This window comes from Sorex araneus, chromosome 3 (assembly GCF_027595985.1).
Source record: "Sorex araneus isolate mSorAra2 chromosome 3, mSorAra2.pri, whole genome shotgun sequence".
Classification (NCBI taxonomy): domain Eukaryota; kingdom Metazoa; phylum Chordata; class Mammalia; order Eulipotyphla; family Soricidae; genus Sorex; species Sorex araneus.
The window spans coordinates 182,242,046-182,264,978 of record NC_073304.1 but is presented as its reverse complement, the minus strand read 5'-3'; the positions used below and the strand labels follow the sequence as shown (position 1 = coordinate 182,264,978).

General features: G+C 60.3%; 1 protein-coding gene across 1 annotated transcript; it reads left to right on the top strand.

Annotated features, from left to right (window-relative positions):
- The first annotated feature begins 12,716 nt into the window (after positions 1–12,716).
- ENDOD1 (endonuclease domain containing 1) lies at positions 12,717–22,541 on the top strand. Its single transcript, XM_004604824.2, has 2 exons — positions 12,717–13,056; positions 19,567–22,541. Exons 1-2 carry the CDS (start codon positions 12,760–12,762, stop codon positions 20,719–20,721), a joined length of 1,452 nt encoding a protein of 483 aa, XP_004604881.2. The 5' UTR covers positions 12,717–12,759; the 3' UTR covers positions 20,722–22,541.
- The last annotated feature ends 392 nt before the right edge of the window (positions 22,542–22,933 follow it).

Below are 22,933 nucleotides of genomic sequence, written 5' to 3'. Positions count from 1 at the left end.
AACAGGATTCGACTTTGAGGCTAATGGTGCTGGTGAGAGTGGGTGGACACTGGGCCCCAGGCTGCCAGGAGAGAAGGTTCCGGGGACTGTTCACTTCTCTCGGGGTGTCCCTGGCTCTCTCATTCCCACGGAGAGGGGTCTAGATGTGGAGTGGAGGTTTCCGTGTCTCCAGGGAGAGAGAGGAAACTCATCTGTGTCCCGGGCATAAGGAGGATGGCCTGGGTCTGCAGGGGCACTGCCGGGAGGGCCCCCCAGAGATCAGGCAGCCCCAGCTGAAATGAAAGGGTCCCAGAGGAGCTGTGGGCACAGCAGAGCTTGTAAATGCAGCTGGTTCCTCAGTTCTGGGAGAATTGGGGCATCGAGGGTGCCCATGAGTAATGAGGGGCTTATTAGAAGGGGGAGGGGCAGGCCTGAAAAGTCTCCAGGCCCACCCAGCACCCCCCGCCCCCCAATGGAGTCCTCCAGAGCCAGGCGGAGAGGTCTGAGGCAGGAACCACATACCCACCCTGGCCCCTGGCCCTAGCCAGCCTCTTGCACCAGGCTGTGGAGCAGCATGTGGGGTGGGAGTTGGGGGTCAGAGAGACAAGACAGGACCAGGAAGAGGCAGCTCTGGGGGGTGAGCACTGCACAGACACTAGCCATGGTAGCCCAGACCCCAGCCTGAGGAATGAGGGATACTGACATGTGAGGACCTTAGAAGCAGGTGGTGGTTGGCTCGAGGGGAAGAGTACCAGCATGAGCAGGACCTCATGTCCCACCTCAGGGTCCCCCACAACAAGCTGCACACCAAGGGGGTAGCCCCTAGGAGGATGACAGTACAGTGGCAGGGCACTTCACTTGCCTCACACGTGGCTGGTCCTGGTTTGATCCCAGCACCCACAGGTCCCCAGAGTCTGCCAGGAGTAAACCCAAGTACAGCCAGGCAAGAAGACCCCAAACTCAGAAGACTAAATGAAATTTTAAAGTTTGGTGCATTTTCTTCAACTTTCCAAACTAAGGCCTATGAAGCCAAAGGCTCAGACAATACTGAATGAGGATGAACTCGTGGTCTTTGAACTCAAAACCGGGATTACTGAGCTGCGGTTAGCATGGAGGGCTGGGGCAGCAGGCACGCTGGCAGGGGCGGCGGCTTGGTCACCCGGTGGCGGCAGGATTTGCATTCATGGACCCCGGGGGTCAACACTACCATGAGCCTTTTACCGGCACGACAAGATTGTTGAAATAAATCATTACACTAGGAGTAGTTCTATGTCTAGGGGTGGTGCTTAGGGCTTACTCCTGGCTGTCTAGGGATCCTTCCTGTAGTGCTTGGAGGACCGTATGGGAGCCAGGGATGGAACCTGGGCCGGCTGTGTGCAAGATAAATGCTCTACCTGCTGTACTATGGTTCAAGCCCGTACAAAAAAATAGTTTAGTTATGTGCCACGAGTGTGTTCCTCCCCCGCCACACTGATCTAAAGGCAGGAATGTGTGCAAGTGTCTGTCTGACTGTCCATCATCTCTGCCTTAAACTTTGTGCCAGCTCCTTCTCGCTACCCCCTGCTGTGGGCACTGACCCTCTTCCCAGCCTTGCTGCCTCTCTGCTCAGTGCTGCAGGTAGAAGCAGCTCCTGCCTTTCCAGAACATCCGCCCCACTCCCCCGTCTCCACACTCCACTGCTCTGCTTGGGATTTGCCCTGCCAGGCTCTGTCCTCTCCCTGAGCTAGCGGGATGACATGTGGGTTGGCCGTGTGGCCCCCAGCTCGGGCGAGCAGCACCTTCCACACTTCTTTGTCCTTTCTTTTTCTTTTTCTTTTTTTCTTTTTTTATTTTTTGGGTCACACCTGGTGTTGCTCAGGGGTTACTCCTGGCTCACGTACTCAGGAATTACTCCTGGCAGTGCTCGGGGGACCATACAGGATGCTGGGAATCGAACGCTGGTTGGCCGCATGCAAGGCAAAAGCCCTACCCGCTGTGCTATCACTCGAGTCCCCACTGCTTTGTCCTTTCAAGGCTCTGCGCACTTCTGTGGTTACCTTGATTTCTTTCTTTTTTTTTTTTTTTTTTTTTTTGCTTTTTGGGTCACACCTGGCAATGCTCAGGGGTTACTCCTGGCTCATGTACTCAGGAATCACTCCTGGCATGCTCAGGGGACCATATGGGATGCTGGGAATGGAACCCAGGTCGGCCGCATGCAAGGCAAACACCGTACCCGCTGTGCTATCGCTCCAGCCCCGGTTGCCTTGATTTTTTTTTTTATTAGTTTATTTTTAATTAGAGAGTCATCGTGAGGGTACAGTTACTGATCCATACATCTTTGTGCTCATGTTTCCCCCATACAAAGTTCGATAACCCATCCCTTCACCAGTGCCCATTCTCCACCACCAGTAAACCCAACATCCCTCCCCCCCTCCCCAGTCCCGTCTCCCCCCACCCCACCCTGTCACTATGGCAGGGAATTCCCCTTTGTTCTCTCTCTCTGATTAGGTGTTGTGGCTTGCAATAAAGGTGTTGAGTGGCCATTGTGTTCAGTCTCTAGTCTGTATTCGGCCTGCATCACCCTTCCCCCACATGACCTCCAACCACATCAAAATAACTTTTTAAGGTTGTGCCGGTGCTGGCTCTCTGAGGTTACACAAGGCTGGCTCTCTGAGGTTACTCAGGTGCTGGCTCTCGGAGGTTGCACAGGTGCTGGCTCTCTGAGGTTACACAGGGGCTGGCTCTCTGAGGTTACTCAGGTGCTGGCTCTCAGAGGTTGCACAGGTGCTGGCTCTCTGAGGTTACACAGGGCTGGCTCTCTGAGGTTACACAGGTGCTGGCTCTCTGAGGTTACTCAGGTGCTGGCTCTCTGAGGTTACACAGGGCTGGCTCTCTGAGGTTACACAGGGCTGGCTCTCTGAGGTTACTCAGGTGCTGGCTCTCTGAGGTTACACAGGTGCTGGCTCTCGGAGGTTACACAGTGTTGGCTCTCTGAGGTTACACAGTGCTGGCTCTCTCAGGTTACTCAGGTGCTGGCTCTCTGAGGTTACACCGGTGCTGGCTCTCTGAGGTTACACAGGGCTGGCTCTCTGAGGTTACTCAGGTGCTGGCTCTCTGAGGTTACACAGGGCTGGCTCTCGGAGGTTACACAGGGCTGGCTCTCGGAGGTTACACAGGGCTGGCTCTCGGAGGTTGCACAGGTGCTGGCTCTCTGAGGTTACTCTGGTGCTGGCTCTCGGAGGTTGCACAGGTGCTGGCTCTCTGAGGTTACTCAGGTGCTGGATCTCTGAGGTTACACAGGGCTGGCTCCCTGAGAGAAAAGGTCGCGCGGCTGTGCTAGCGGCCGCACGGCTCAGATCTGTCCCAGTCCCAAATCCTGGAGCCGTGTTAGTTGCTGCACAGTGTCGCCGGGGTTCCATCCGGAGAAGGTGTGCAGGCGGCACCTCCTCCCTCCGGCCCCCCGGTGTTGCTGGCCCCGGTTCGGGTCCGGAGCATTGTCCGGGCTGCGTTGCTCACCAGAATGCCTGCCGCTTCTCTGTGGATTGTGGCATCAAGATGGCGCCAAGGGTGGGTCGAGGGCGTGACTTCCGGCGGCCGGGACCACTCAGAGTTTGGGCTGACACCGCCCCACTCCAGTGGCCCCCGCGGCTCGGATCTGTCCCAGTCCCGAATCCTGGAGCCGTGTTAGTTGCTGCACAGTGTCGCCGGGGTTCCATCCGGAGAAGGTGTGCAGGCGGCACCTCCTCCCTCCGGCCCCCCGGTGTTGCTGGCCCCGGTTCGGGTCCGGAGCATTGTCCGGGCTGGTTGCCTTGATTTTTTAAACTGCAAAAGTTGTGTGATATTTAGGGTGCTAATTGGTTGCACAATGAATGAGGAAAAGTTCCTAGCCTGTAACTTTTTATTATTATTATTATTATTATTATTATTATTATTATTATAAGTATGTCATTCTGTAGAGCTCACCGAGAAACAAAACAAGCAAGCCACGGATAGGTATTGCAGGACTGTCTGTAGCGGCAGGCTCTGCTGGGCAATGGGGGAGAGGCTCTGAGCCCACAGGTCGGGGGTTCTGCAAGTCCTCGGAGTGAGCGGAATCTAAGCAGTGAGCCAGCAACACGAGTGCCATACCTCTGTCCCAGATGGCAAAGACCAGTGAGTCACTCGGCAGAGGGAAGAAGCTCTTGGGTTTGAGAATCCAGACCTGCATTGGATGATGGGATTTTCACTTAATCTGTTTATGTGAATGCTAATCTCTCCTGAGAGACCCACCCAGCAACCCACCCAGCCTAGCCATAAATAACGTTTTCCCTGACTCCTGGTACTTCATCCAGTCTCCTTGACCAACAGAACATCTCCTCAGCTGACAGAACATCTTCTCAGCTAACAGAGCATCCCCCACAGTCTACAAAATATCTCCTCAGCCTATGGAACACCTCAGCTGACCGAACATCTCCTCAGCCTATGGAACATCTCCTCATCTGACCAAACATCTCAACCTATGGAACATCTCAGCTGACTGAACATCTCAGCCTGTGAAACTTCTTATCCTGGTCCACGCGAGTCACTACATCTGCTCCTCAGAGCGCTTCAGCGATTCTTCAGGCCCATCCTGAGGGCTGTGAGGTAGAGGCATTGAGTGCTTGGTCCTAGTTTCCTCGTGATCCCTCTTCGTTGACCCCGATGCCAGTGTGCCCAGCAGAGCGCCTCTGGTGACCCCATGTCTCGACAGGACCCCAGGGTCATCTTGTTCTGTTCTTTCCGCCCAGAGTATGAGCGAGATCAACTGGTGTTTGCTTTTCTCTCCCTGATTTTCTTCACTTGACAGACAACCTTCGGGCCGTCCCCCTGAGCACTGGCTGGCTGCGCCCGTGGGCCCTCCTGCATCCTTTCCTCTCCCAAGGGGCTCTTGGACTCCCCAAGGCCTGATTGGACTCTCCAGGGACCGGATGGCCCCGCAGGTCCACACCACATCGCCAGCCCGTCAGCCTTCCCGCAAACGCATGGCGCGCAGGACCCCAGCAGATGCCACGGGGAAGAGGAGCACTGCCCGCCACCACGCCCGCCGCCGCGCTCGCCCCAGGGGGCGCCTGCCCATGATCTCCGTTTGGCCCGTGTGCAAGCCCACCCCGCCGTCCACCCCCTACACTGTCAGCCTGGCCCAGCGGGGTCTCCCTCCTGTTGCCGCCGACCGGGGATGCCGCTGTGCCCCTGAGCTGCAGCCCCTGGGCGCGCCTCTGGACCCACACGAGCAGATGCACCCTGGGCCGTGCCTGTGCTCCCTGGACAGCATTGTGGTCAGCATCCCTGACCTCCCACAGGGCCTCTGGCTCCCGGCTGAACTCCTGTGGCTGGACCACTCCTACGTCCGGCAGCCTCACCTGGAGCCGGCAGCCTCGCCTGGGGCTGGTTCCCCTGAGGACCTGCCATGTCTGAGCCTCCCGTTGTCTGAGTGACCCCTAGGCGAGGGCCATGGCAGCCGCCAGCCAGAAAAGAAGCCCAGAGGCCCCTTCTAAGTTTGCACTGCCTGGCTGAGCCTGAACCCCGGTAGTTCTCAGGATCAGGAGACAAGCCATGCTCCCGAGAGCAGAAGGTGGACAAAGGAACCGCGCTGTGGGGACACGGGAATGCTGTGGGCTTCCCTGAAGACAACAGCAAATGGAGCCGTCAGCTGGCCACTAGAGGGCCAGAGCAGAAGGAGCGCATGGACCAGGCAGCAGATGTCACTGGCAGCAGAACTGAGCTCACCTGGCTGACGGCTCCACCTGGGACGGTCATGGGCACCTGGGGCCGGTTTCACCGAGCACTGGAAACCACAGTGACACAATAAAAGGGGGGAAAGAATGAAACAAAGAATAAAATAAAAGAAACTAGTCACACTCCGAGAGAGGAGCAGAGTGTCCGTTGTGAGGCTCAGTCTGGCTCTCTGGGAGGCTGGGTACTGACTGAGGGCCGGGCTTCTAACAAAGGTTTTGGGGATCCCTGAGATGGCCTGGTTGGGTGGGAGGGGAGGCCTTTTTGGAAGGGGAGGTAGGGAGCTCTTGCAGAGTTGGCACTGAACACCCCCGTCCATCGGTCATATGAGCCCAGGTGCCCACAAGCAGGCCCTCAGATGGTGCCAGGTTTCCTGCTCGGCCTTGCTGCCGTGTAAGCAGCTGGTCCTGACCTCACTTTGGGCAGTCTGGCATCTGTCCTGCCTTCCTGGTCACTCCAGCTGATGCCCTCGTGGAAACTCACGCTGGGAGCCAAGATCACACCAACCCACTCGAGGTGTGGCTCAGCGTGGCCCCTAGGGTGAGGCTGGCCTCAGCTGGCCTCTGCAGAATGGCCACTGGTCCTGTGTGCCCAGCTCCACAGAAGCCAGCCTCACCCCAGCAACATGGAGGGTGCGCGGTGCGCATTGGTGACAGACTGCCTGGCTCCTTCATCCTCGGTGACTGACGAAGAAGTGGGCCACCTCGAGCAGGGTCCCCACCTGTCTCCTGGGTCAGTTTGCCTGGAGAGGCTCTCAGCCTCTGCAGCCGGACAGTTTGCTGGACAGGCCCTCAGCCTCTGCAGCCGGACAGTTTGCTGGATAGGCTCTCAGCCTCTACAGCTGGACAGTTTGCCTGGACAGGCTCTCAGCCTCTGCAGCTGGGACTCTGGAAAAGGCAGCAAGGCAGGCTGGGGCATAGGCCCTTCCCTCCCAGCGGAAGAAGAGCTGTGGGGTTTGGATGTCTGATGCCAGGGTACATGTGTGTGTGTGTGCGTGCTCGCGTGTGGATTATGTGTGTATATGTGTGTGGGGGAAGGTGGGTATATGTGAATATATGAATATGTATGTGTGCATGTTGTATATGAATGTGCATGTGTATGAATGTGTCTGTGTGTATAAATATGTGTACGGATGAATATACATATTTGTATGAATGTGTGTACAAATATATATGTGTGTATAAATGTATATATGTGTATGAATGTGTTTGTGTGTATGAATGTATATGTGTGCATATGAATGAGTGTGTGTTATTCATGCAGAATAAGGAGGGAAGCTTGTGTGTGTGTGTGTGTGTGTGTGTGTGTGTGTGTGTGTGTGTGTGTGAAGCCTTTGACTTATTCTTAGCTAAGGAGCGAGCTGGCCCTCGCCCATGCCAGCCCAGCTGTCCCGAGCAGCCCTGCCTCATCCTGCCACCTCCATCCAGGCCTCCTGGTGTTACATGGGCCTGCATGGCAGCTTTCATCACCCTGAGTGGTGCTCGGGGCAGGGAATGTGGGTGGCACTGGGTCACTGGGACTCTGAGCAGAGGGAGACAGGGCAAAGGTCTCATTGGTGGAGGGGCTGGCACGCTGTTGGGTGCCCTTCGAGGCCCCGAGGAGAGGTGTGGGGGGTACACAAAGCCTCCCTGCTGGGCGCTGGCTACAGCACATTCTGGGGTCCTCAGGAGCCTCAGAACCCCGGCTCACTGCAGCCTACACCCAGACAGTCGGGCCCAACCCCTCCACCAGGAGGAACCCCGTGTCTTTGCTGTGGGGAATCCTGGATAAGTCAAGTTTGAGTCACAATTCCTCCCGGCCGCCCTGCCACCTCCACCTCCTTCCCTGCCCAGGCCATCGTGGGCTGCAAGCGTGGCCTTCTCTCCCCTCACCCACACTCAGCTCATGACTGGATTCTGAAGGGATACTGCAGGGCAGACCTCACAGCCCCCCACAGCTTCCTCAGCACCTCATCAGTGCGAGGGCTGGGCCCAGGGCTGGCTGGCTGGCACTCAGCCCCATGCTCACACTTCTGGTGGAGTTTAGGGAAGGCAAGAGCCAGTGCCACCAAGCCCCAGAGACCCTCGTGCTCCTGACCGACCAAGAACATGCCCACCCTGTGCAAGCACTGGCTCAATCCAGCCCTGGGCTCTGGGCTTACGAGGCTTCATGGGAAGTTCACGGTGACCTGAGTGGGAGCTGGGAGTCCAGGTCTCCCTCCCCATGACCCCACCACAGCCACCCCAGAGACTCGGAAAGATGTGGAGGACAAGTGCCCCTTAGTCGTGGGGCACCTTGGCTCAGGCGGGCCCTGGCAGTCTGCTCCAGCCCCTGGCATCACGGCTCTCCATAGCTGACAGCACCAGTCACTGCATACCTCCTGCAGACCCCCGGAGATGCCCACCATTTGGCAATCAAGGATTCGGCCACCCTGGACCACCCTGGGCAGGTTTTTGCGTGGTGGAAGTTTTCAATTCATTTGGGTAAATAGCAAAGAATGTGAACACGGGATCGTACGGTAAAAATACATCTAGCTTCATAACAAGCTGCCAAACTATTTTCCACCCACTGTTTTTATTGGCACATCTTTTCTTGTTTCCTCCTGTGTCATATTTGTGCAAAAGGTCACACATGCTACGTTGTGAGTCTCCTGGCCTGTCTGAGAGGAGCCCAGCCAGCCCTCCCCAGGAGCTGGTCCTTCCTTCCCAGCAGCCCCCACCAGGAGCAGTCCAGACCTTGTGAACGGGACCGTGTGGGTGGTGTTGGGTCTCCTGTGGCTCGGTGTAAGGTACACACCGGACACCCCACTCCAGGGCCAGGCTTCATGTTGGGAACCCCTGTGGGATTCAGTCTATGCTTCACCCTTGGGTCTGTCTGGCTGTGGGGACACTGAATTCTCCCTAAAAATGGACCTTTGCGACAGGAGCTAAGGTGGACGGACCCATAGGCGGTACATGGCTAGGCTCTGGCTCCACGTGTCTGAGGCCCCTGCAGGGTGTCACTGGACCCCTCACTCTGCGGGGCGATGGCTCTCGTGCCTCTGGGTGTCTGCTCGTCATCCCAGAGAGACCCACAGATGGTGCCGAGAGAAGCAGTGAGAGGTGGGAAGCCCAGTGATCTCAGCAAGCTAGAGGAACACGGCCGGGACACAGGCTGCGTGCTGGGCGCCCTCCACTCCCCATGGCCACAGTGGCCAGGCTCTCCACTGGCTAATGCACTGCAGTTCCGCAGGGCGGTCTCGAGGCCGGGTTTTGCTGCTTCTGTCCTTTGTGCTGCGAGGCTACAGGGAACTGGCCAGTCTCCGGGGCCACTCAGAAATCCACGTCCTCCAGGCCTGGCCCCTAGTCTCAATTTTCGAGAGAAGCTGCAGATTTGGAATCTGTAAAAATGTCATCAGATTTCTTACTATGGCAGCGAATTCCAGACCTCAGAAAGTTGGGGGGTGGGAGCGAATGACCCTTCCTGGGACAGCAGTTGGTGCCTCACCTGGCCTCAACCACGCAGGGCATTGAGACCCCCCAGCCTTGGCGCTGAAACAGAGGCGTCGCTATACCTGGCTGTCACAGATCACAGGTCATACCCCACTCCTAGGAGACCTTGGGGGGCAGGGGGTCTCAGACCTGGCTCTGGACAGAAGGCTCAGGAGGGAGAAAGGATGACCCTGGCTCCCTTCTGCTGCTGCCTGGAGTCACGCAGAACTCAAGAGAGGCCTGTTGGGGGGTGGGAGTCGTCCCTCCAGGCCAAGGCCCACAGGATGAGGGAGCAGTGAGATGCCTGCACACACACGGACCACATGTCTGGACATGGGCAGGCCTGTGCATGGGAGGCCATAGGAGATGCCCCCGTGAGTCAGGGCACTATCCTCTTGGACATGCAGTCCCACAACTGTGCAAGGTCCTTCTCCAGCTGCCCAGGGCCAGTGGCCAGCAGGATGGGCACAGCTGCTAGGTAGGAAACAGGAAGAGGGGCTGGAGAGGTAGTGTAGGGGTCAAGGTTAGTCTCGCACACAGCCGGCTGGCTCCATCCCTGGCGCTGTGCACAGTGTCAGGAGTGATCCTGAGTGCAGAGCCAAGAGGAAGGTTTGAGCACAGCTATACTATCACCCCTGAAACAAAAACAAACACAAAATAGTTACAGGTTTGACAAGAGAGTCCACACAGCAGGTACCAACTGGGTCAGTTCCTGCTGCTTTACCACGATCCCCGCAGCCTGCACTCAGCACCACAGGGGTTCGAGAATGACCAACGAAACCCACCAAAATCTGGGGGCAGAAGGAGATCAATAGGCACTTCCCTGCAGACAGAACAGACAGACAGACAGACAGCAGACACAGGAAACGGTGCTCATGGTGATTTATGAGGAAAAGATGAATTAGAATGCTGGTGAGGAGTCATCTCACATGGCGCATTGGCGTCGTGTAGAGAAAGGAGTGGGTGGTCACGGCTGGCAGGGACGGCTAGTTTGCCCTCCATGGAAGGTGGTACGAAGGTCTCTCAACTGAAGGAAGAACCGAGCTTCCACATGGCCGGGCAGCTCCACATGCCAGCACCGATTTCCCTAACACAGAAATATCAATGGAAAGAGGTCGGTGCACTTCTGCCATTGCCACATCCGGGACAGTGGCCAGGACCTGGAGGCAAGTCCAGCACCCGCGGAGCTGAAATGATGCAGGGGTGTGGCAGTAAGAGGGTGGGTTCCTCAGGGCCCTGCGGGCTGGAGCTGCCGGTCCCGGCCAAGACCAGGTCCTCTCATTCCCTGGAACCAAGACTCAGGCAGGGAAGAGGCACCCAGCGACAAACCCAGCCCCTGTATTTCAAAACCTGTGACCACATGGGGATGGGAGGGAATGGGGCTGGGGCCACAGGTGCCATGGGGACAGTGCAAAGGGTCACGGGCATTTGGTGGTGGTGGCGTGGCACCGTGAACCATGACCCAGTCCCAACTGACAGGCCTAAACTGCACATGGAAATGCACATGGATGAGGGTGTCCTCCAGAGACCAGGACACGGTGACTCGGGCGTCAGCGGGGTTTGAGAGTTTGCTTCAAAGCTTCCTTGTCTAGTCTCCGAGAATCCACCCGGGCTCTTGTGCAGGTAGCTGTGTGCAGAGGAGCCTTGCGCCCCGCACGGGCCCACCACGTTCATCCCCACACCCCTCTCTGCCCCATGCTCAGAGCACTGCAGCTTCCTGATGTCTGTGAAGTCTTACTTAATATTATTACAAAGCAAGATATATTTGATCTCGATAAATAAAAAATGGGTTTAAAAGACACAGAGCCCTGGGAATGGGAGATGCTGGCAGTCAACAGCAGACTCACATGGGGGCAGCAGGGCCAGCAGGGGGTCAGAGCCAGGGCTGAGCCCCGTGACCCCTCTCTTTGTCCCTCTTTTCTTTTGGTTTTGGGCTACACCAGCAGTGCTCAGGGCTTACTCCTGGCTCTGTATTCAGGAGTCAGTCCTGGCGGGGTTCAGGGGACCTTATGGGGTACCGGGTCCCCCTCCCACTGACTAGCTATTTTTCTACATGCCATGGCTTGTACAATGCAGCTGTGTCAGAGACAGGAAAAGCATTTGTCTTGGTCTCTCCTCCACATGGGGGTGAGGTGCCAGGTGCAGGAGCTACCGTCCTGCTCCAGAGATGAGGAGAGAGATCTGAGGGGCCAGAGGACTGGTCAGGGCCAGGGCTGCCTCTCCCTGCACTCTGGGAAACCAAGCCACAGTTTCAGGGAAATATTAGATATAGCTGGTGGAGGGGCCACATTTCTCCTGCCAACGGACCGCTGACAGTTGGAGGGTCCCCAAAGAGCCCCTCGTTGGCCCCTCCGGGAGTGGAATCACTACCCTGACCCTGGTCAGCCGCCCATGACTCAGAGCCTGCATGTCTCACCTGGGCTGAGCCAGGCCCATGGCTTCAGGTTAGTCACCAGAGAAGAGCTAAGCGGCATTGCAGCACGGGAGCCGCCCACCTCCTCCTGGAGGAACCGGAAACCCAGCAGCCGCCAGGAGGGAGCAGTTCCCGTCCCAGTCGGCCAGTCCCACGCGCTTCAGGAACCCTTCGTGCCTCCACTACCCCCAGGGTCTGTGGACCAGACAGTGCTCCCTTCTCCCAGAAAGTGCTCCCTCAGAGAGCATGTTCCTGCCACATACACACACATGCAGTTTCTTCCACACACACGATAGTCACTTCCACAGACACACGTGTACAGTCACCTTCACACAGATGTACAGTCACTTCCACACATTTATGGACAGTTACCTCCACACACATGCACTCACTCAGTCACCTTCACACTCATGCACCACCCTCTCCACACAGATGTATCAACGTCTTCACACATATGCACACAGCACATACATGAAAACATGTCAAACATACATGTACTCACATATACACATGTCTATACACAGGGCACATATCTCCACAGATACATATATAGGGACATAGACACACATACATTTACATGCGTTGCATACATATGCATACATAGACAACACATCCACACATACAACCTACATACAAGTGCACACCTATGCAGATACACATACGTGCATGTGCACACATACACACATGTACACACAGGCACACATACATCTGTGCTCAGTCTGTCTATCAGTCCTCAGGCCGCCCCTGTGCGAACTCTCGCCCGCTTCCCTGGCAGGGGACCTGGAGTGCGGCCTGTCCCCAGTGCGGCGGGGGGTCTGGGCCCGCCCTGGCTTTGGCCCCTGCGCGTGACACTTTCTGGGGAAGCAGGTGGCCCCGGCATCCCTGCCTGGTCCGTGGGCCGTCGGTGAGGATGTCCGGCGCGGGGGCGGGGAGGGGGCGCGGTCCGGCCAGCCTGGAAGGCCTGAAAGCCCCTGGGCCGGGACCTCCCGGGAGGGACCTCGCAGGGAAGAGATGGGGCGGCCGCCCAGCGCCCCTCCGGCCAGCAGGGAGCGCGCGGGGCGTCCGGCCGCGCCCGGGGACGTCGCGAGGAGGCGCGGCCTGGCCGCTGGACCGCCCCCTGCGCCTGGACCCGCCCGGCGCCGCCGTTTCCCCGCGCGCCCGCCCGCGCCCGCCCGCCGAGCCGCCGCGATGGGCCCCGCGCGCCTGCTGGCCCTGGGCTGCCTGGCCCTGCTGGCCGCGCCCGGCCAGCCCCGCCTGCTGCGCGACGACGAGCCCGGCTTCGGGGACTGCGACGGCTTCTTCTACGCGGGGGTCGCGCCCAGCCCGCGCCCGGATGACTCGCTGCGGCTGTGCCAGCGCTCGGGGGGCGCCGCGCACTTCGCCACTGTGTACAGCGCTGCGCACCGCGCGCCCCTCTACTCCGCCTTCCGCGCGCCCAGCCCCACAACCCCCGCTGACGCGCCGCGCCCACTGCTGGAGCCGCAGGTACCCGGGGGGGGGCGCGGGGCCCGGGATGCGGGGGTCACGGGCGGTGCTGCCCGCTGCTGTGCGCCCCATCAGAAACCGACCACCTCTCCAGGGCCGCCCCTGAGGGTCACCCCTACTTTCAAGGGACTCACTCCCCAACCTGGCTCCCCAGCCGAGTGGACACCTGCTCTACTGCCCCCCGCCCCAACTGAGAGGCGCTGACCATCGGGCCGGGCTGCGACAGCGACCGAGGGCCCCGCCCCTGTGAGAGAGGTGTCGACCCCCTAGCCCTGAGAAGTCTGGACCACCCGGTGCCTGCCTGGGGACAGGGAAGGAAGGGACACGGTCCCTGGAGACAGTGAACACACATACACACACACACACACACACACACACTCACTGACACACTGACACATTGACACACACACACTGATGCACTCAGACGGACACACACTCTAATGCACACACACACACAGGCACTGGCACACGCTCACACTCAGCACCTGCTGTGTGTTGTCACCTCTGGTGGTGCAAGGGTAGTGTGGGCTGCCGTGCGGGGGGCAGGGACCCTTGCTCAGACAGGATAGCCAGTGCTGGCCTGGCAGCTCTCTCTGCAGCTCTTGCACTTCTGTGCCGGCTGAGACTGCGGCATCTCCGCGGCCTGACGCAGGGAGACGTGGGCTCACACGCCCTCACACTCCCTCTGCAGAGTGAGCTGGCCCGGGACAGCGGCCCCACCCGGCCAGGGTGCCGAGGGGGTGCTCAGAGAGCCAGTCCCGGGGAGGGGGACTGGCAGATGACCAGGCAACACTCAGCAGTTGTGTGGGCTGCGCCCTGGACCCTCCAGGGCAGTGGTGCCAGGGTGCCCGGCACGCAGAGCCAGTGCCTCCTCGAGTTCCATCAGCCGTGGCCGGCCTCTGTCTGACGCTAACTGCAGCACCTCCCTCATGCCCTGCAGGGGCTCCCACTGACCACGTTCGGGAACTTCACCAGACTTCCCAAGGGCCAGGCAGAAACAGAGACTACAGGGCGCTGGTCATTTTGCAAGAGCTCAGACACCTTTGCACGTCCAGCCAGCCTGGTTAGACCACGAGCCGCAGCCCTGTAGCCCCTAGTAGAAGAGGTTTGGGTGCTGCCAGCAACATGGCCCAGCGCCCAGGGGGCACCTGCCATTCTGTAAAAGGACACTCTGCAAGGGCTGAGCTGGGCTAGCACCCACTTAGCCAAAACGCCAGAGCACCAGAGAGGTCGGTTGCTGTGCCCAAGGTCACACAGCAGGAAGGCGTGACCGAGCACTCCTGGTGCAGTGCTCTGGCCCTGCGTCACAGGACTCTTGAACTTCATCATGGATCCTTGCTTTACTGGTGGTGGGGCTTCGCCTCTCATATTCCAGGAGGGCCCCCTCGCTCCTGCCAGAGGGTGCTGTGGCTTAGTGTCCCCGCCGGGTCCCAGTGGACTGATGACATCAGCGAGCCGAGCATGGTGCGGTCACTGCAGGGCCCCTGGTCCCCAGAGCTGCCTTTTCTGGAGGGAGGAGAGCCAGGGAGCCAGGGGTGCGGCCAGAGCAACAGAGAGACAGCCCGAGTGTCCCTCGCTTGCTCTCCCTCTCCCTCCCTTCCCTCTCTCCTCTCTCTCTCACACACACACACGCACACACATGCACATGGTGGATGTCAGGTCACGCATCTCTGTCCGTGTGTGTATCCCTCTGAGATGGCGTCTGTCCCAGTGAGAGACTGTGTGAAGGGCCGAGTGAGCAGAGGGAACTGAGGAGGCAAAACTGAAGCGAGCCCTCCCTGCCCCGAGCACCTGAGCTGTGTGCTCTGCTGAGAGGTGCTTGTGCTGCCGTTTATGTGAGCGGTGGTGCGTGCTGCTGTGTGTGTGAGCAGTGGTGCATGTTGTCGTGTGTGAGCGGTGGTGCGTGCTGCTGTGTGTGTGAGTGGTGCTCATGCTGTTGTGTGTGTGAGTGGTGGCGTGTGCTGCCGTGTGTGTGAGTGGTGGTGTGTGCTGCCGTGTGTGTGAGCGGTGGTGTGTGCTGCCGTGTGTGTGAGTGGTGGTGTGTGCTGCCGTGTGTGTGAGTGGTGGTGTGTGCTGCCGTGTGTGTGAGCGGTGGTGTATGCTGCCGTGTGTGTGAGTGGTGGTGTGTGCTGTCGTGTGTGTGAGTGGTATTATTGCGTAGGTGAGTGGTGGCATGTGCTGTCGTGTGTGTGAGTGGTGGTGCGTGCTACTGTGTGTGTGAGCGGTGGTGTGTGCTGCCGTGTGTGTGAGTGGTGCTGCGTGCTGTCATGCGTGTGACCCGTGGTGTCCACTTGTGGGTGGTCTCTCTGTGGTCAGGGCTCAGCTGCTGTGACTGTGGGGCTGCCGTGTGACTGGGCTGGACCTGGCTGGGAGGTGAGTTCCGAGTCCGTTGCCCCCGTCTTCCCTCCCAGGGCCCCACTGCTCTCCCCCAACCTTTCCCTCATCCCTGCTGGCCCTACCTCAGGGACACTGTCCCCATAACACCTGCAGCGGGGACAGATCATGCCTCTGGCCAGTCACACTCCTGTCCGGGCACCGGGGAAGGTGCCGTTGTGTCCGATGTTCCCTTGCGTGCTCTGGGCCCAGGTCTCTGCACCAAGGGGTCCCTGTGGGGGTCCGAGGTGTGGGGCAGGGGTGCGGGGGAGCCCCAGACGGCTTTTGTTTCTCAGTTAGCCCTAAGGACTGGCTTAGGGCCTTCGTCTAACGGCCCACTCTGGACATTCTGTCAGGAGTGTGGCTGCCAGGGCCAGGGCTGCCGGAGGACGTTCCCTTGAGGAATAAAGATTTTATTCTTGGGGTTTCACAAGGCCCCTCCCTTCATGCTTCCGCTCTGCAAGTGAAAAATAGGAAAATAAATCCTCTCTGCGGATCCCTTTCACTCCCAGCTATCTGCCTGGCCTAGCGTCCAGAACCACTGCACCTTCTAGAACCTTCTCTCCCTGAGGGCCACTTCCAGGGCATGATCACTCGTTGCCTGCCCCTGAAAGGAAGCAGAAGTAAAGAGTAGACTAAGCCCTGGTGAGCCGCGAGGAAGGTCACAGGCTGAGCTCAGCTGCTCCAGCCCCTCCTGCGCGTCAGTAAGCGGCTATGAGGCACCGCTGGGCAGTGGGTAGTGGACGGGAGCGGTGGAGCCTCGGGCACACTGAGAAGCTGCCAGCAGGGCCTGACTCTGGCAGACGGATACAGGCGAGTGTGGGGCGCCCATTCCAACCACCAGGGGGACTGGGGCAGCCTGGGCCCCTGCACCCAGCACCCAGGCTCCCCCCGACCCTCCAACCAGCACCCAGACTCCCTCCTGACCCCACACCCAGCACCCAGACTCCCCCGACCCCGCACCCAGCACCCAGGTCCCTCCTGATGCCACCGAGCACCCAGGCTCCTGCCAACCCTGCATCCAGCACTCAGACTCCCCCAACCCCGCACCCAGCACCCAGGCTCCCCCGATGCCACCCAGCACTCAGGCTCCTGTCAACCCTGCACCCAGCACCCAGGCTCCCCCTGATGCCACCCAGCACTCAGGCTCCTGTCAACCCTGCACCCAGCACCCAAGCTCCCCCCGACCCTGCACCCAACATCCAGGCTCTTCCCGACCCTGCACCCAGCACCCAGGCTCCCCCAACCCTGCACCCAGCACTCAGGCTCCCCCCGACCCCACCCAGCACCCAGGCTCCCCCCAACCTCACCCAGCATCCAGGCGCCCCCCAGCCCTCCAACCAGCACCCAGACTCCTCCCTGACCCCACACCTAGCACCCAGACTCCCCCCAGTCCCGCACCCAGCACCCAGGCTTCCCGAGAGCGGCTCTGAGTTTCTGAGGGAAGAAACTGGGCAGGGTCTGGGCAGTGGTCGCCCCCAGAGTCTGGTCTTGTCTGGACTCTGAGGGGCAGCTGTGCTCCCAGGCTCGGGAGGGGACATGGGGTGTGGGCGGATGCTGGCATGTCTGTGTCAGGAGTGGGCAGACCCAGCGACTGGGTGACACCCTCCACCTCCGCCCCGGGACAGGTTCTGGAAAGATCTACAAGGAGAGTGAGTGGGCTCTGGCAGGCATGGAGCAGGGCTTTGTGGGAGAAGGGGCAGCCGCAGGGGACCCCAGGGTCCCTTGCCAGGACGGCGGTTCAGGCATCTCCTACCCCCCCCCCCCCCGCACACACACCATCGTCGTTTGTCTGATCTTTGAGAAAGGACGGGACTGGTCACAGCCTCAGTGAGGCCCCCACAGGGCTGGGAGAAGCCCCCCTCCCCACAGACAGGGAATGTGGGGAGTGGCCAAGCGGAAGGATGCAGTGGCCTAGCCCTGGATGCCAGCCAGGAGGTGGAGTGGACAGAGCAGTGGCGTCCCCGGGCCGAGGGGCTGTGCCCTGAGGAGGCTGTGCGTGGGGCGAGGCCCCTCCCGCCCCGAGCCGACTGGATATTTCCACAGTCAGTGGATTCTGGTCCGCCCAGGCTGCCCCTACTGGCCGCTTTGATAACCTTATCTGATGTTCCGAGTCACCCAGCTCCTATGCGCGGGGTGTGTGGGTGACGGGAGGGGAGCCCTGGTGAGGCAAGAGGGGCGAGTGTGTGTGGGGACACAGAGACCCCTAAAAGCCTGCCTGCCCCTCCCCAGGGCTAGTGGGTGCTCCAGGAGCGTTCTCGGGGGCAGAAGCCTCTTCCCCTCCCATGCAGTGCCACTGGCTGGGGGTCCCTCTTGTTCTTCTTCCTTCCTGCCCGTCTCTTCCCCACAGGCTTGTGGACCCTGGCACCCCTTCTCCTTCCACTCCAGGGCAGAAGCAGACAAAGCAGCCTCACCCCAGGGCCTGTGGAGCGGGTACCATGCCAGAGAGCTGGCCGGCTCAGGGGTGCTGGCCTGGCGTGCGGGGGGCCCACAGGTCTGAGCGTTGGGCTGCCGGCACACTGCCTGGGGGCCCGCATGTCCCTCCGTCGACATCCCTGTCTGGGAACGGGAAACGGACGCGTGGGGAGAGTGATGTGTTTTCTTGCTGCTCTGTGCACAGGAGTCCCTCACGGGATGCCCCGGGCAGGGCTCACATGGGGGGAGCCGGCTCTGCATCATGCTGAGGAGAGATGAGTCCCATGAGCCCAGGGCTGCATCTTCCACTCACCGCTCCGCCTGCACCTGCCCCACCCCCGAGCCCCAGGAGGCCAGCTGGCTGCTGGTTCCTCCTGTGAAGGGCAGCTGTGACCCCGAGGGCCCTGACATCATGGGCGGGTCTGTCCCGGGGGAGCGGTGCTTGGGCACACCTGGCCTGTCTGTCATGGCCACCAGCCTGTTAAGCCACTGCCTGCGGAGCGTGGAAAGGTACGTGGGTCCAGGGATCGGCCAGACCTGCCGGGTCAGATTCCACACTCGAGAGTCCTGTTTCCACCCCACACACTTGGCATTTTGCTGAGTGCTTGCATGCATGCACACGCTTCCATATGCTCACACGTGCTTTCATGTGCTCGCATGCACTTCCGTATGCACACACACACACTTCCACACGCTTTCACATGCTTCCACAAGCTCACACACACTTCCACAAGCTTGCACATGCTTCCACATGCTTGCACACACTCCCATAAGCTCACACACACTTCCACACACTCGCACACCCCCTTCCACAAGCTCGCACGCACTTCCATATGCTTGCACGCGCTTGCTCATCGCCTGGGCCGCAGTGCTGGGACGGGCAGCTGCCTGGCTGACTCTGTTGATATTATCAGATGCTGAACGAGGGTGGCCGGAAGGCATCGGTTGTCCTGGGGGCAGGAGTCTCCTTGCTCAGTGAGTGGAGTGTGGGACAGGCAGGGACAGCTGGGAAGCAACAGGACAGGCCAGCAGCTTCCAGGCACCGCGTGGGAGTAGCCCCCCTGCCCCCCTGAAGAGTGAACCTGTAAAATTACAGCCTGCATGGCCTCTGACAGTCTGAGTCACGGCTGGGTCTGGAGGCCCGAGACCCGTGTCTGTCCTGATCTCATCTCCTCAGTCTGAGTCTCTCAGAGAAAGATTTCTAGAACTGTGAAATTCATCAAGCACAGTGCTCGCAAAAGAAGCACAAGAGATGTGCATGGGTGTGAGTCTGTGCGCATGTGTGTGTGCGTGGGTCTGCGTGGGTCTGCGTGAGTGTGCGTGTGCATGTGTGTGAGTGTGCGTGTGTATATGTGTGTGTGTGCATGTCTGTGCATGTGAGCGTATGCATGTGTGTGTGCATGTCTGTGCATGTGCATATATATGAGTGCACATTTGTGTTTGTGCATGTGTGTGAATGTGTGTGAGTGTGCATGTGTGAGTGCATGGGCATCTGCATGTGTGTGCCTGGGTGTGAGTGTGCATGTGTGAGCGTGCAGGTGCAAGCATGGGTGTTCATAGGTGTGTGTATGTGTGTGTGTGTGTGTGTGTGTGTGTGTGTGTGTGTAGGAGTCCAGGCCTGTGGGAAGGTGTCACAGACCCAGGCCTGCATGTGCCCTGCTTCCCACTGTCCTGGGGCCAGGTGCCTCAGGCTCAGCTGCCCCACCATGCTTCTCGTTTCAGATAGACGACCTGGACAGTGGCCTGGAGGAGCTGGTGGACGAGGCGGAGGCGGTGGCCGCAGGGAGCCAGCTGGGGAGCCGGCAGGCCTTGAGTGCAGACTACGAGGGCTCGGAGTATGAGCCGGGGCAGCTGTTCCCGTGGCCCCTGGGCGGTGGCAAGCAGGAGGCCGGGTTCGCGCTCACCAATGCTGTACCCATGAGCCCGTCCTTCCGGGAGCGCTGGCACGGGAACCTGCACGGGCTGCTGCAGCGGGCACTGCTCCCGCAGTGCGAGCCGGCCTCGTCCCTGTTCCTGCTGGCGGGCGCCGTGCCCTCGGAGCACACGCTGCAGGGCAGGGTGGCCGTGCCCGAGCTCCTGTGGCTGGCGGCCTGCTGCGCCGTGCCTGGCGGGGGCTGGGCCATGGGTTTTGTGCAGCACCCCCGGGCCGGGGCGGTCATCGAGGACGTGATGGTCAGGGACCTGGAGAAGCTGCTGCCCTCCCGCCCCCAGCTCTTCCATGACAACTGCGGCGAGTCGGAGCAGGACACGGAGAAGATGAAGAAGATTCTGGAAACTGTCAACCTACTTCAAGAGGAGGAGCGGGCTGCGTGGGCCCAGGGGGTGCCCCAGCCCCCACCCGAGCCTGCCCCACAGCCCCTGCAGGAGGTCGAGGACACGGGGGGCCCACTGGGGCGGCTGCTGGGCTTGCTGTGCTCCCTGGTGCTGGGCGCGCTGCGGGCCGTCCTGCAGTTGCTGTGGTTTGTGGTCGGGCAGGTGGTCCAGGCCGTGGAGGGTGGCCTTTACCGCCTGGGCTCCGCCGCTGTCTCCTACGTGCTGGCCATCGGCGGAGAGCTGCTGGGCATCCCCTGGAAGGTGCTCCAGGTCCTGCTGCGGCTGCTGCGGGCCCTGCTGCGCGTGCTCTGCTGCCTGCTCAAGGCCGTGTGTCGCGTGCTGGGGCTGCCGGCCCGCGTGCTGCTGGACGTGGCCGCCTTCCCTGTGTACACGGTAGGCGCCATCCCGGGCGTGTGCCGGGACATTGCCGCGGGCCTGGGGGGCGCCCTCGTGCTGCTCTTCAACATGGCCTCGGGCACTGTGGGGGGGCTGCTGCAGGTGCTATTTGGGGTCTGCCGGCGGGTTGGCCCCCGAGCTCCCGTGGACAGCGCCGGGGACTTCTAGGGGCCGGTGTGGCAGGTGCGGGGGCTTCTCTCTTCCCGACAGACGGGGTGGCGCTGTTTGTTCTCTCATGGCGCGTCTCAGCCCCAGTCCGTGATGGGGACATTCCGGCCTTGGGTGGCAGGGTGTGGTGTGTGCGAGGAGGCGGGCAGGGTGGTGGGGGGGACGGCACGGCTGGGCTCTGTGTCAGCTCCGGGACCTCCGTGTCAACGCTTCTGACACACGTGCCCCATGCCAGCTGCCACTCAGCCAGGGAGGGCGTGAGCCGAGGATGGCGTTAGAGCAAAGACCAAGTGAGGGAAGAGCATCTCCCCCTCAGGCTCCCCCTCCCCTACCTCCCTCTCCCCCACTATTCCTTCTTCTGTTTCTCCTCCTCCTCCCTTCTTCTTTCTCCTTTTTCTCCTCTTCCCTCCCGATCTCTCCTTCCCCCTTGGGGTCCAACCCGCAGCCGTCCCCATCTCGGGCTCCCCTTGCCCCTCCAGCCGGCCCAGGCTGCCCGGGTGGCTGTGCTGAGCCTCCCACACCCAGGGATGGTCTGGCGCTTTCCCCACACAGCTGAGCTCAGCGGCAGAGATGAGCTTTGTAAGAACACGTGTGGCAGTGGCCGGGCCACATCGGCATCAAGGCCCACAACGTGAAGCTCTTACCCCGACCCTGCCAGGCACCTTCACTGTGTGATGCCCACAAATGGCCGTTTGAAAGGCACAGGAAGGGCCACCCTGGAGGGCCCGCCTCTCCACCAGGCCTGGGCTGGGGCTCAGAGTGGACGGGGCAGCACCTGCTCGTCTGGCAGGGAAGCCTGCCTCCCATAGGTAGCAGGCCCCACCTAGTGAGGCGCCTGGGCTCTCAGGGGTAGATGTGGGTGTAGGGACAGGGGGCCCGGGGCTGGACCAGGCTGCCAAGCACTGGGAAGTTTGGCTTCAGCCAACACTTGGGGCCAGTCCAGGGCAGAGAGACGGGGCTCCTATTTGTACACTGAGGAACACGGCTGAGCATGGCAGGAGCACATTGGCATGGAGTGGCCCCCAGAGACCGGCTTCCCTGTGGTCAGTGTGTGAGCCTGTGCCATGCCCTGCTCCCCGCAGCGGACTGGGGCTAGCAGGGGCCCCGCCGGAGCCAGGAGAGAGCAGGGAGGCCCCTCAGTGTGTGTGCGTATGTGTGTGTGTGTATGTTTATCTGTATGTGTGTGTGCACAGATGTGTATATGTGCATTCCTGTGGACATGTGTGCACAGATGCATATATGTGTATTCCTGTGTGTACACGGATGTGTACATGTGTGTTCCTGTGTGTCACCATGTGCTCAGAGTCTAGTATCAGCAGCTGGACTGAGGGTTTGCCGCCATCCCAGCAGGAGCCCTGGACAGTCTTGCTCTGGGGCCTCCAGCTGCTCGTGTGAACACTTGGCGGTGTCCCTGTCACGCCGAGCTGCCCGTCCTGCTTGTTTTCATGTGGCCTTTGGAAACCTGGGAGAGATGATAAGGCAGAGGTGGGAGGGGCTGAGGGAAAGGCTTGTGGGTAGGGCTGCGTGGTGGGAGTGAGCGCTGCCTCTGGGCCCTGCCCCTCCCCCCATGCGGTTACCCCCATGTCAGTGCATCCACCGGGGGTGCCGAAGGAAGCAATTGCCCCATCAGCCAGCGACTCGGTTCTCAGGTGGGCGGATGGGACGGGTGGTTCCCCCTGGGAAGCAGAGGCTGGAGGGGTAGTAGAACACGCGGCCATGTCCAGGGGCAGTAGCACCGGGGGAGGGCGCAGAGCTTACACTCGGGGCTGTGTACGATGCGCGCCTTGCAATGCTCAATAAAGTAGCTGCTGAGTGCCTGACCGTCCCGAGTCTCCGTGGGTGTTTGGTCTGGACGAGCGGTGGAGAGGATTCTTATCAATATCAGAGGCTGCCAGTCGTGCCCAGAGCTCAACCCGGCCCCAGCTCCTGCAAACAGGAAGGGGGGAGAGAAGAGTAGGGTCTGTCGGGGCCTAGCAGGGACAGTGCCCGGAGTCAAGCCCATCTCGAAGATGCCTAAGTGGCCCGTCCGCCGCTGTCCCACTGTCTCCTCTGTGCCTCCTCCTCCCCAGCCCTTGGCAATCCACACTCTGGCCTCGGCCTTGCTGCTGGCCACTGTCCTGTCCCCTGTTGGTCCTGCTGTAGTGTGTGTGTGTGGGGACTTCAGGGCTGCAGGATCTGAGTGGGGGCCCCCAGGTGTGCCCACTCCCCTACA